Genomic DNA, 12,290 nt, shown 5'->3' with positions numbered 1-12,290 from the left:
AAAATTGCAAATTTAACAAAGAAGCTGCTGGTTTTCTCAGAGCAATAAACTGACTGCCTCAGAGTCCACAACATCACTGAATATGTTTGGGATTTTTAGGATTGTGAGAAACAGAAAATGCAAAACCAACTTCTAAAACTGAACTTTGGAGGTGTGAAAAAATATCCCTGCAGATTTCTTGAAAAAAACTGAATGCAAATCTCCCAAAATGAATGGTAGCTGTAATAAAGGCAAAGAGTGGACACAATAAATACTGAAAAAATATATATATCTATATTTAGCTGTTGAGGCTTCACTGTAATTTACTGTTAAATGTATATTTTCTGCTTTTTCCTGATGCTGAAAGTGTAATGTTTTGAAAATAAAATAAAGGGTGGTGTCTGACTTTCTTTTACCTTTAAATTTTGATATTTAATTATTATGTAAATATATGTCAGTGTAAAGTAATTCAGCATACATTTAAATCAACCAAAGGTATGTTTTTACGTTACGCCATGACAATGCTATATAAAATGGTAACATTTACAACTTTTTAAAACATATTACATGTTTAAAACAGTCTTGCTTTTGACCCTTGTTTGGCCTCTGCACAATTTACATGGATAGGCAAAATGCGACCATTGTGGACACTGCAAATGTAAATTTCCCCTTTCCCTAGTCTATCTATTCAAACAATGTCTATGTAAACAGTACATGCAGACATGAATGAGAACTGGCTCAATCATAGCAGCTTTAAACTATGTGTGACAGTAGTGGCATAACTAGTGCTTGCTTGAATGAGGTAACAGGACATATGCAGATCCATACTGATAGTGGGCACCAGCTGCTTGAGTGCAGCCTCTAGGAAAAGGTCTTACAATAAATACAGTGGAGACTTTGCCCTGTACGTGTGCTTTCCATGCCGGCCTGTCCTTTTCACACACTTGTATTGCTCTTATTGCATGTAATCCATTGGCATGTCACACTCACTCCCCCAGCCATTTATATCTTCAACCACTAAGTTCTCGTCTGTTCTTGCATCTGGCCAAGGTCCTGAGATATGTTCACTGGTCCATTGATGAGGAGCAGAGCAGAAAAAACCTCCTGCATATCTGTACGCCTCTGTGACGGTTGTAGATAAGCACTATCTTTTTTGTCCTTTCTCGAAGGCTTTATCAGTTTCTCCAGTTGGCCTGCTAGATACCTTCCTTGATGCATCACCACTATATCTGTGAAGATCAGAGAGCTGTCTCTGGGGATGCCTTCAGTGTCTGGTTACAGCTATAAAGTTGTACCCTATCATTTAAGGCAAGCGCTAAATATTCAAAAACCGAGAGAGCTGATAAGGTGTGAAAATGCCAGGCTGGTTTCTCAGAGCAAGACTAATTGTAAAACCAGATTAGGAAGGGTTTTTAATGGTGATTCACTCCTGACATTACATTTAGTTCACGGCTAGACTTCATTCACGTCCAGCATTTCTATTTTCTTTCTCTTTTGGTGAACTGAGGTTTTTACACTACCCATGCACACCTCAGGCCTCACAAGCACACTGCACAAACAAGAGTCTCGAGTTAAAGGAAAGGCTAATATCGCTGTTGTCAGAAGAAAACCTTGTATCTCCATTTTTGAAGTTTCTCAGTTTTTGACATAATTTGAAAATACCTGTTAAGCTTTATATTGTCTGTACATTTCATTTTGAATGGACTAAAAGAAATGACCCAAAATCACTTGGCAAAACGCCTGGTTCCATTGACTTACATTAAAAGTAAAGTATGTTTTTTCCTTCTCCTGTGAAGTTATCATTTTGGAGATGGAGGTTTTCTTCCAACAACAGCGATATAATACATTAGTTTTCAGCTATGTTTGCCTCAAAATATAAAATAACTTATGCAACTTAAGACACCAAACAAATCTTGGCCAACTGACTATGTTTGGGGTCAAAAATGGTGTAAACTGTGCCAGGTTAGTGATCGATCAACAAATAACTATTCCCGGAAATGATGGAACTGGCATTTTTAAAAGGGAATTTGAATTTTCCAAAATGTCTGGGTTGTTCAGTTGTTGAATAACGGTCATTCATAGTGGTCATTCATGAAATGGTCCATTGTAGAGGAACTTTGCAGCGTGGTTTTCTTTACAACAGTTGCAATAGAAAATGGGATGCAATATGTACAACGCAAGTGTATCGATTTTATTTGGTGTCTTAAATGATCAGTGAACCTATATGAATCTATCTTGGGTTATTATATGTAATGTTAATAATAGTAAAATAATGGTAAATCTTTGGTACTATTTCGCCTTACGACAGACTGCATGTATCCCTCCGCCACAAAGGTATTTAAAAAATGTTTCATCTCAAAACTTATCTTTCTTTAAAAACTATCTCACGCAAAAATCTCACACATCAGACAGTGTATGTGTAACCACTTCATATAACAACTTTTTGTGAGGGAGCTTTTAAAGGCATTTAACACTTAGACGTCTGGTTCCTATCACCTTCACTGTGAACATTTTTTTCTCTACAACCCTTTCAGATCAAACCACTCCAAAAGACTTTGTTTACATTTTAAGTATTTAATTATGAATTTAACATAAAAGGAACCCCTTAAATGTCAAGAGCCACATTTAAATTCCTCATTCTCCTAATTAGATAATAAGCCTGCAGCACAATGTTATTAAAGGGGGACTCCACTGAGTTTTCAGAATTTCTGCATGATTAAATGGTTAACATGTCAACAAAGTCATTCAGAGTGGTTTGCTGTGAAATGCCTTGTTCTAGAGAATCTTACCAAGTCAGAATTGTTCACAGTGGAGGTGATAGGAACCAGACGTCCTATTCAAAAACTCTCTCACAGAAAGTTATTATATAAAATCGTTATGAATCCTCTGGTTGATGTCTGAGACATTGTTTTACGGTAGTTGTGTGACAAAGTTTAAGACTAAAACGTATTTTAATCAGTGTATTTTAATCCATTCATGGTGGAGGGATACATGAAGGATGTTCTAAGGCAAAATAGCCCCCAAAGAAAACGTATTTTTCCAGATTGACAGTTATCAACATTACATATAAGAACTCAAAAGACATGTATAGGTTCACTGGTGGGTTTGGATAGTAAATAAAATGGCTATGTTTGCCTCGTAGACATTCGGACCTCTGGTTCCTATCAGAACCACTGTATAGAAAATCTGTGTTGGTAAATTTCTCTAGACATTATTTATTTAACATCAAATCGCTGTTTATATTTCCATCACTGAATTATGGATACATTTTGGAAACTCGGTGGATTTCCCCTTTATGGTCTTCTATGCCTTCTCAGTGTGACGGACGGGATAAGGAGGTTAGCTGGTTTGCACCTCAGCATCTAACTTCGCCTCGCGAGCTCGAGACCGTTCGCGGGCGCTGATTGGCTCTTCCCGGATTCCGCCAGCCGCGCCGAGCGGGGGCAGCAGTGAGGCAGCCGCGATAAAACGAGAGTAAAGCGCCGCCTCAGGGTGCCACTGGACGCGGGGAAGGGGAACGAGGCTCACCGGCACAGTTCCTGGCGAGAAGCTCAGGGCTCGAACCGAAGTGCGTGTGATGTGCTGAGCCGGGACAAGCTGCGCCTGTTTGGGGAATACGAAGACACCGGGAGGGAGAACCACCTTCGTCTGTTTTTCAGCCGCATGTTCTGTGGAGAGCGCGCGCGCGAGAGAGAGAGAGAGCGAGAAGGGGAGAGAGTCCTGTAAGGAAAGCGCGTTCTTCATCCCCACACAAGTTTCGGTGCCTCATGTTTGGCTTTTCTCGCCTGCCGGACGCGGTGTCGGTGTGAATGTGCGTGGTGCCCGCTGAGACAGGCGCTCTGTTCTGATTTCTGCGCTGAGAAAGCAGCAGCCCTTCTTTTCTGACTCCCTCACTCACTCCCTCACTCAGTCACTCACTCAGTCAGTCAGCTGCGGCTGAGACGCACCGAGCGGCGGCATGGAGAACGCACACACCAAGAGTGTGGAGGAAGTTTACAGCTTTTTGAGCGTGAACGAGAGCACGGGACTGACGCTAGACCAAGTGAAAAAGCAGAGGGAGAAATGGGGGCCAAACGGTACGTCACACGTGTTTTTGTTTTTTTGGTACGAGGTGATTCAGGTAACATTCAGCTTCCTAAGAAAAATGCTGGTGCTCGTTTCCTCGTCTGTACAAGCCGGCGAGGAGTGCGCAAGTGCTGACGTCATCACACACGTCCTTGTGATTTTCTTGCCTCTTTTACAAACCTGGACTGAATGTGCAGGAGCATTTGAGGCTGATACATGGGGGTGAAAGCAAGGTCATTGGCATCCTTACTCTCACCTTTGTCTTGCTTTAGCTCAGGGGTCTTCAAATCCTGCACAGTCCTGCACATTTTAGTGATTTCCCTCCTTAGACCTACTAAATCTGGTAATTAACAGGTGAGTTTAAACAGGAGTGCTGTCCTAAACTGTGCTGGACACTGGGAATTGAATACCCTTGTTTTAGTTCTATTACATCGTCTTTAGCCCCGGGAAGCTCTCATCTCAGGTAGAAGTGATGCATATCTTAAAGGAATGCAGACTGTGATCCCAGCTGTGCCGTATAACAGTTCTAAGAATTATGCTTTTGTCCACACTACTTTTATTTTGGCTATCTGTCCTCATCATCTGTCATCTAGACCAGGATTTCTCAACAACTGGGTGGTGAAGCACCCTTAGGTGGTCTTTGCCAGTACAGAGGAGGTTGCAGAGGCCCATAGTGTGCTGCTGGTGGCACTTTGTCATAAAAGTTGCTGAAAAAAAATTCAATAAAAAATATTAATTGTTTTCAAATGATAAACAATCTTAATGCATGAAGGTAGCTTCGCTCTTCTTATTTTTTTTATTATTTATTACTATTATATATTTTTAAAATGTATATATTTGCCCATTGCCATAGAAAAATGTCACTACAATTTTTACCATTCTTTTGATATTTTAGGTTCACTGATGCACATCATGTATTGCATGAGTCACCCATACAAAGCTGTGTTGAAAAGTTCCCCCAAAAAACATTTTATAAGCAAAAAAAAGTTGAGCTTTGTTTTTCCTTTGCTTTCTTGTAATAAGGCAACCCTTGATGTGGAACATTTTGAGAACCCCTGGTCTGTACTACTGTATTTTACACATCAAGTTAAACTACTTTATCAGATTTTCTGATTATGGTTTTGTATATAATATTTTAGCTACACAAGGCTAAGGCTATGATTAGTGATATTTGATTGATCTTTCCTGACGTTTTGGCTTTTCTGACGTTAGGGCCTAAAGAACATGTTCTTACAGTTGCGGGAACTGACGAGGCTTGCAGTTGTTGCTATTTGTAGACTTGGTGAAGCCTTTCTAGTCTATAATAACGGCCCATCTGTTCTCAGGGGAAGAAGTGAGAAAGCCTGATTAGAAACTACCAGCCAGAATCTTTCCAATAGTGCACATCTCCCACAGAGAGTACTTGCTCTGCTGAACAAAACCATCTAATGCAGCTCTCTGTATCTCAAGTGTGGATAAAAGCATGGCTAATGTAGCAGGAACCCTCTGAATCTGGGCTCTATTTAATGTCTCTAATACAAGTTTAATAAAAAGTGTTTGCAGCGTGATATTAACTGACTTTTTTCTCTCATTTTTTTGTCCTCTTACCCAACAAATATTTGTGTGCAGAGTTGCCCGCTGAGGAAGGTAAAGTTCTTATTTATTTATTTATTTATTTATTTATTGTTTCACCATTACCGTTCGCGTTGATGCATTCTGACCTCATCCTCATCTCTTCCCAGGAAAATCTATATGGGAGCTGGTCATTGAGCAATTTGAGGATTTACTTGTGCGGATTCTTCTACTGGCAGCTTGTATATCTTTTGTAAGTGTAATTGACATTCACAGAACTTTAAAATGCGTAAGCGTCACTAGATAACCATATTTTTATGTTTGAATATTTGAATTTAACCTAAAGCGTAAAGTATGGTTAGGTAAAGTCCTTATTTTTTTTTTTTCAACAGTGCAAGTGTTTGCATGTCGCAGAGCAGTAATGCTAATTAGCTGTGTACTACTTGTTAAAGCAGGCTGGGGGAATTTGGATGAGGCTTCTTTTTTCCTGTTGCTGCTTTGAGTGCATGTGGAGGTGCAGATGGCTTGTTAGCATCTCATGTCTGCACCATATCTTGGGTTACTCACAGATCAGAAGGTTAAACAGCTGAGAAAGCTGCACTCCTTGGGAATGGTGATAACAGCATTTGTTGGGATCGAGTGTCTGTCACTATCCAGCAAACAAGACGTCTGAGTTGTGCACTGCTGTCTTAGACTGATGTGTAAAGACTCCTTTCGTTTGCCTGGATTGCTTCTGGAAGGAATGGTCTATCGCAGCTTGTAGAGATGATGGTGGCCACATTTAAAGGTTCCGTCATATTCAACCACTTTTCTTTTAAGCCCCCAAAGAGGAAGAATAGCTCCACAACAGCACTGACATTTCTGTCTGTTAACAAAAACAGCATTTTATCTTGATATCCGTAGTGGATATACACTAATATTAGTTGAGCCCGCACATGGATCTTTGTTGTTTGTTAGCATGACTGTGACGTTGTATGCAAAAGTTTGAGTTCCCTGGTCAAATGATGTGTTTTGTTGATTTTCGAAGTGAAAATTAGTGAACACATCATCCTCTTGCACACCTTCATGTACAATTGCTGTTTATTTCCTGAACTTAACATGTTGGTGAAAAAGTTTTGGCATATACATGGATATCGGTGCTGTCGGAACAAAACCTCATATCATCATTTTTGTCGTTTTTCAGTTTTTGACATAATTTGAAAATGCCTGTTTGCCTTTATACTGCATGTAAATTTCATGATAAATGGACCAAAAGAAACGGCCCAAAATTACCTGTAAGTCTGGTTCCATTGACTTACAATAAAAGTAAAGTATGTTTTTTGCTTCTCCTGTAAAGTTACCATTTTGGAGAGACGAGGTTTTCTTCTGACAGCAGCGATATGCTTTACATTGTATGAAGATGTCCTGAAATTCACAATGTCATGATAATGGTAGATATGTCATATTGCCCATATCTTCTATATAATACTCTCAATTGGAAAATTAGAGAGAACTTGTTAAAACAGGCCACACTAGGCTGTAAATCCGTGACCTCAGAACGATTCAATTTGACTTTGATTCTTTAGGGAATGATTCAGTGAATCAGTAATTCTTTCATTTCAGTACAACGCAGAATTATTAAAAAACCTCCAAAAACACAAATGAGATTGGAGGCTCTATTTCACATTGGTGAAGTATAGACGTTAGTACGGTACAGCATAAAACGAATGACAAAAATGACAAAAGCACCCTTAGAAGCATCTTTATAATGAATGCATTTTGCAAAAAAATTTTGCATTAATATACATTAGTTAAGAACAAAGTTCAGAGCACAACAGTGCTATTTTCCTCTTTCTGTAAATCAAATGCTGAAATATTGTTGGATCCAGAGGTCACGTGTCCAGTTTGCGGTTTATGTCGTTAGTGAGCATGCTGCATTTCCTTTGCTCAGCTAGTTCTGAGCTTGGTGGCTGGCTAAGCCAGTAAGTCCAGTGTGCATGCACTGTGGTGAGTTCTCAACCACATGGCTTTACGGACCGGTCTGGTCATCAGGTCGGGGAGAGGTATGCCAGCCAGCTGCCCGCTGCCCAGCTGAGAGATAGCGAGGTGTTGGGCTCTGTCTTTGACAGCTCCTGCTGAATGGAGTAGGGGAGAGGGCATTGCTGCACGCCAAATTTGGCTTCTGACCTTCAGGGGGGGGTTGCTTGTTCCAGCAGCTGGACTAACTGGCTAACGGCAGGAGACTAAGGCCTGCAGCCATTACCGCAAGCCTTCCAAGTGGAAGGGCAGTCGAGCTCACAGCCAGGACCACCAGGTAGTATGTGAGGGGCATCACATGGAACATGGCTCCTACTGATCGGCACTGGGATGCTAACTTTGGCTGTGGTGTCATTTATTTTTTTTTTTTGGGGGTGCAGTCTGCTTGGTCTTAAACAGCTATACCCAGAACATATCCTGTATAACAGGGATGAGCGATATGGCAAAATGTTTCATAGTAAGACATGTTGACAGTACACAACATGCATCTCGAAAATCCGAGGTTTGCAATGAACACATAAAAATTAATCCAGTTAAACAGACCTAATTATGCTCTCTTTGACCAACTGCATGTTTCATGATAGTGTTCCTTAAGTACTGACAAAATCCATAAAAAAACATTTATCATGATAACAATACATATTATCACATTGCCCATATCTACTATATAATACTCTCAGCTGCAAAACTAGAGAAAACTTATCAAAAGGGGCAACACTAGGCTGTGTATCTGTGACCTTAAAATGGTCAAATATGATTTTGATTCTTCAGCAAATGATTCAGTGCATCGATTCTTTTATTTTGGTACAATTAAGAATTATTGTAAACAGCAAACCTCCAAAAGTGCAAATGTGACTGGAGGTACTATTACACAGTAGAGAAATGTAGATGTTATGTAACAATACAGCATAAAGTGAATGCATGCTTTATTAAATATTGTTTAAACCTAATCTAACATTCCAAAATCAGTGCAATTGAATCACCATCTTCAGGTTGATGCAGAGCATTTTAAGACCACTATATCACACACTATAAAACATTTTTCATCGTTCAGAATGTTAAAGCGTATCATCTCTGTCAGGGCAAAACCTCACATCTCCATTTTTGTCTGTTTTAATTATTAACATGATTTGAAAACACCTGCTGTCCTTCATGTTGTGTCACAGTGCCATGATGTCATAACCAATAGAAGTGCTCTAAAATTACTTGGAATAAAATATTTTTACATTAACTTCAGTTGAAAAGTTTCGTCCTTATCCTGAAAAGTTACCATTTTGGTCATACAAGGGTTTTGTCTGACAGTAACGATGAATTTCTTCATGAGCAGGCCAAGCTTTTTATATGGTAATGAAAGTCTGGAGTAGATATGGACCAGAGGTCTTCAAATCCTGACCTTTAATCCAGTTTCCAGTCCTGGACTTTGTAATCGCTGGTAGTTAACTGAACTGTTGATGTAACTGATTGGCTGTCTAGTGTCCTACCTATCAACACTTACAAAATCCAGGACCGGAAACTGGATTTTTAAGTCTGGATTTGAAGACCTCTGATATTGATGATAACATCTCGACAGTGCAGTGAAGAAAGCCAGGCTGCACTGGCATCGTTTGCATGTGCGGTCTCCAGGATTTTGATGCTTCTTTTTGTGGACTTGCTGACTAACTTGGTCTGTTGAGTGCCTTAAAGTCTCAGTGAGGAATCTCTGCAGCTGGTAGCTACATGTGTCTAAAACTGCAACCTCAGAAGCTTCCAGACAACAGGAACGTTACAACACTGCAACCTCTCGAACGCCTGAAGAATGTTTGAGCAGCTACTAATCTGAGCTTTTTCAGATTCCCCTGACAGCATACAGTGACCATTTTGCATTGCATTTATTTTTTTTATACGGTTTCTAAGCTTAAGGTCTGCATTTGAAAAGATCACCCCACATACAGCCACATATTCACTGTGGCTTTATGTGCTTGGCTATTTAAAACGTCAGACTGGGGTTTTGAGGCCATAGACTGTACCCGCCAGTGATTATGGGTTGTAAGAAAGTGATGGTGAATGGTGCTGTAACATGTCTCTACAAGATGCCTGAGTTTGTGACCCTCCAGCAGAGGCCTATCAGGAGTTGCATGTCAAGATGACTCATGTGTTCTCTCTCTGTATTATTGGTTTTGTCTTTTTCTCTAGGTTTTAGCCTGGTTTGAAGAGGGAGAAGAGACAATCACAGCCTTTGTGGAGCCTTTCGTAATCTTGCTTATTCTTATAGCCAATGCCATCGTAGGTGTGTGGCAGGTGAGTGTTTACAGTGGCTTTTACAGATACATACCCTGTCCCTCGGTCTTGTTTTAAAAGGCGTCTTAGTCCAGAATTCTCTGAGAAAATTATATTTATAATGAACTGACTCTATCTCTTATCACTTCCGTGGAAGAAAATCTTTAAACAGCTTGAAATCTTGCCAAAACAATTAAAATCTGAAAGCTCTTTTCTTCCAAAAATGTCTTTTTTTATACAGACTTTAGGCCATGAAGTGATCAAATGATCTAAATTAAAGGACTAGGTTTTGTCTGTGACAGGAGCGTAATGCTGAGAATGCCATTGAGGCTCTTAAGGAGTACGAGCCTGAGATGGGGAAGGTGTACCGCCAGGACAGGAAAACTGTGCAGAGGATCAAGGCCAAAGACATAGTGCCTGGAGACATTGTGGAGGTGGCTGGTAAGTGGGAAAACATGACCATACATGAATATAAATGATGTTACTCATATAACATAATGCTCACATACATAATACAATTATTATTATGTAATTTCAAATGGACTCTGTGAATTAGTGAGGATGTCTGTGGCTGTAATGATGATTCTGAATGGGCTGGTGGTGTACGGTTGTATATGCTATACCTTTGATTTGCAGTTGTGTGTATATGTAGAAAATATAGCTTATTCTGTTCTCCCATTTTGCCTCCCTATAAATTAGTGATGCACTGATATAGGAACTGTGGGCCAATGTCCCATATGGACTGATACGTACACGTTAATGATATGTAGAAATTGGAAAGAAATTGCCACAGTTAGCATTACTGAGAAATAAAGCCTTTTTTCTAAAGGGTTATAAATGCAATGAAATGAATAAAATGCAGATATCTTAGTGCAGTAGCTCAGCGTCATCTGGCGTTTTCCGGAGTACAATGAGTACGTCATCAAATACCGGTTTGAAATATTGGCTAAATCTTAACATCTGTTTGATGCCAATATTTTTAATGCATATATCAGCCAATGCCAGATACTTCTATACTATAAATTAGCACAGTGTGGACAACATACTGGACCTTATTGTGGCTACATATTACAGTTACAATATGGCTTTGTTGTGATATGAATAATGCATTATTTTTAACCAAAATAATTACAATCTGCTTTATTTTCAATCAAAATAATGTATGTTTGTTAGATCACATGAATGTCTTGATTCAAACACTCAAAGAATGTCTGTGACCTCACAGCGCACAATAAAACATTCAATGATTCAGCAAAGTGTGGATATCTGCAGTACTAGAATTGTGAAGTTCGATATCGTGATAAAGAATAACAAACGATAAAGTTGTGCAGCCGTTCTGTAAGTGTAGTATGTTGGTATGGTCCTGTAATCCTTAATCCTGCTGCACTGGCTCCACACATACACATTACAGGTCCATATCAGAGCTGTTTTCCATCCAGTGAGCTCTCAGCCTCCCTGTTCTGCCACACACACACACACACACACACACACACTCACTGCTGATGCTGCTCACACACCCTTCTCACAGCTCTCAGCTCTGTCAGCAGCTCTCCTCATGTGCAGAAATGCAGAAGAGCCCAGAATAATGCTGGAATGAAAGGAGGATTAGGACTTTGATGTATTTCGAGACTGCTGCTTCTGTTAGTTTGGATTCTAGGAAATCTCCGAAGTTAAACCCGTTTCTGAAAGGAGTGTTTTAGGCTTTTTATTGTATTCTGTAGAGCGTGTGTGTGTGTGTGTGTGTGTGTGTGTGTGTGTGTGCTGTGACAGTAAGCACTCATTTGCATTCATGATTAATGTTTCAAATACTAAATTTTGCTAATTCTAGTTAACCAGGCTCGTATAAGATTCTGATAGAAACTGAAACACTTGCTGGGCTAAAACGGATTATGTTGTGTGTAATTGATTGCGCAGAGATTAAAGAACATTTGTGAATATGTGGGTGTGCGGGTGCTGAGGGCGGATGGGTTCTCCTAGCACAGGCTGCTGCTGCTGCATGCTTTGTGGAGAGCTTGCTAGCTCCATCCCTTCTTTTTTTTTCTGCCCCCTTTTTTGTAACATAGCGGTAGATTTTATTTTTAGCAGGGATAGGCTGTCGAGATTATGGAATGCCTTATTTATAGCTTGCAGTTACAATAGTGAAGATGACAGGTGCCGAGTTTGACCCCCCCCCCAGCTCTCTCCCATAACCCCCTATGCCTTTGCAGTATTGCAGTGTGTGACGTGAGGTTTGGTCCAGACGGACAACAGTGTCACCTTGAAAAGGTCACTGACAGTCCTTAATCATTTCACACGCTGTAATTGAAACATAACTGTTGGTTAATGCCTCTAAGGCTACGGATGGGCAATACGTTTGGATTGGATGTGCGTGCTGTGTTTCTGTTTAAACTTCGCGGTGTGTTTAGATAAGCAATCCCCATGTG

General features: G+C 40.1%; 1 protein-coding gene across 2 annotated transcripts in view; it reads left to right on the top strand.

Annotated features, from left to right (window-relative positions):
- The first annotated feature begins 3,472 nt into the window (after positions 1 to 3,472).
- atp2a2a (ATPase sarcoplasmic/endoplasmic reticulum Ca2+ transporting 2a) overlaps positions 3,473 to 12,290 on the top strand; it is a 36,328-nt gene continuing 27,510 nt past the window's right edge. For both annotated transcript variants that reach the window (XM_036579398.1, XM_036579397.1), the window contains exons 1-5: positions 3,473 to 4,055; positions 5,653 to 5,670; positions 5,766 to 5,848; positions 9,784 to 9,888; positions 10,170 to 10,308. In XM_036579398.1, coding sequence (XP_036435291.1) covers positions 3,938 to 4,055; positions 5,653 to 5,670; positions 5,766 to 5,848; positions 9,784 to 9,888; positions 10,170 to 10,308 — 463 coding nt within the window. In that variant the 5' untranslated portion in view covers positions 3,473 to 3,937. The remainder of the gene's footprint in view (positions 4,056 to 5,652; positions 5,671 to 5,765; positions 5,849 to 9,783; positions 9,889 to 10,169; positions 10,309 to 12,290) is intronic.

Source organism: Colossoma macropomum, unplaced genomic scaffold (assembly GCF_904425465.1).
Source record: "Colossoma macropomum unplaced genomic scaffold, Colossoma_macropomum, whole genome shotgun sequence".
NCBI lineage: Eukaryota > Metazoa > Chordata > Actinopteri > Characiformes > Serrasalmidae > Colossoma > Colossoma macropomum.
This window is presented reverse-complemented; position numbering and strand designations above follow the sequence as displayed.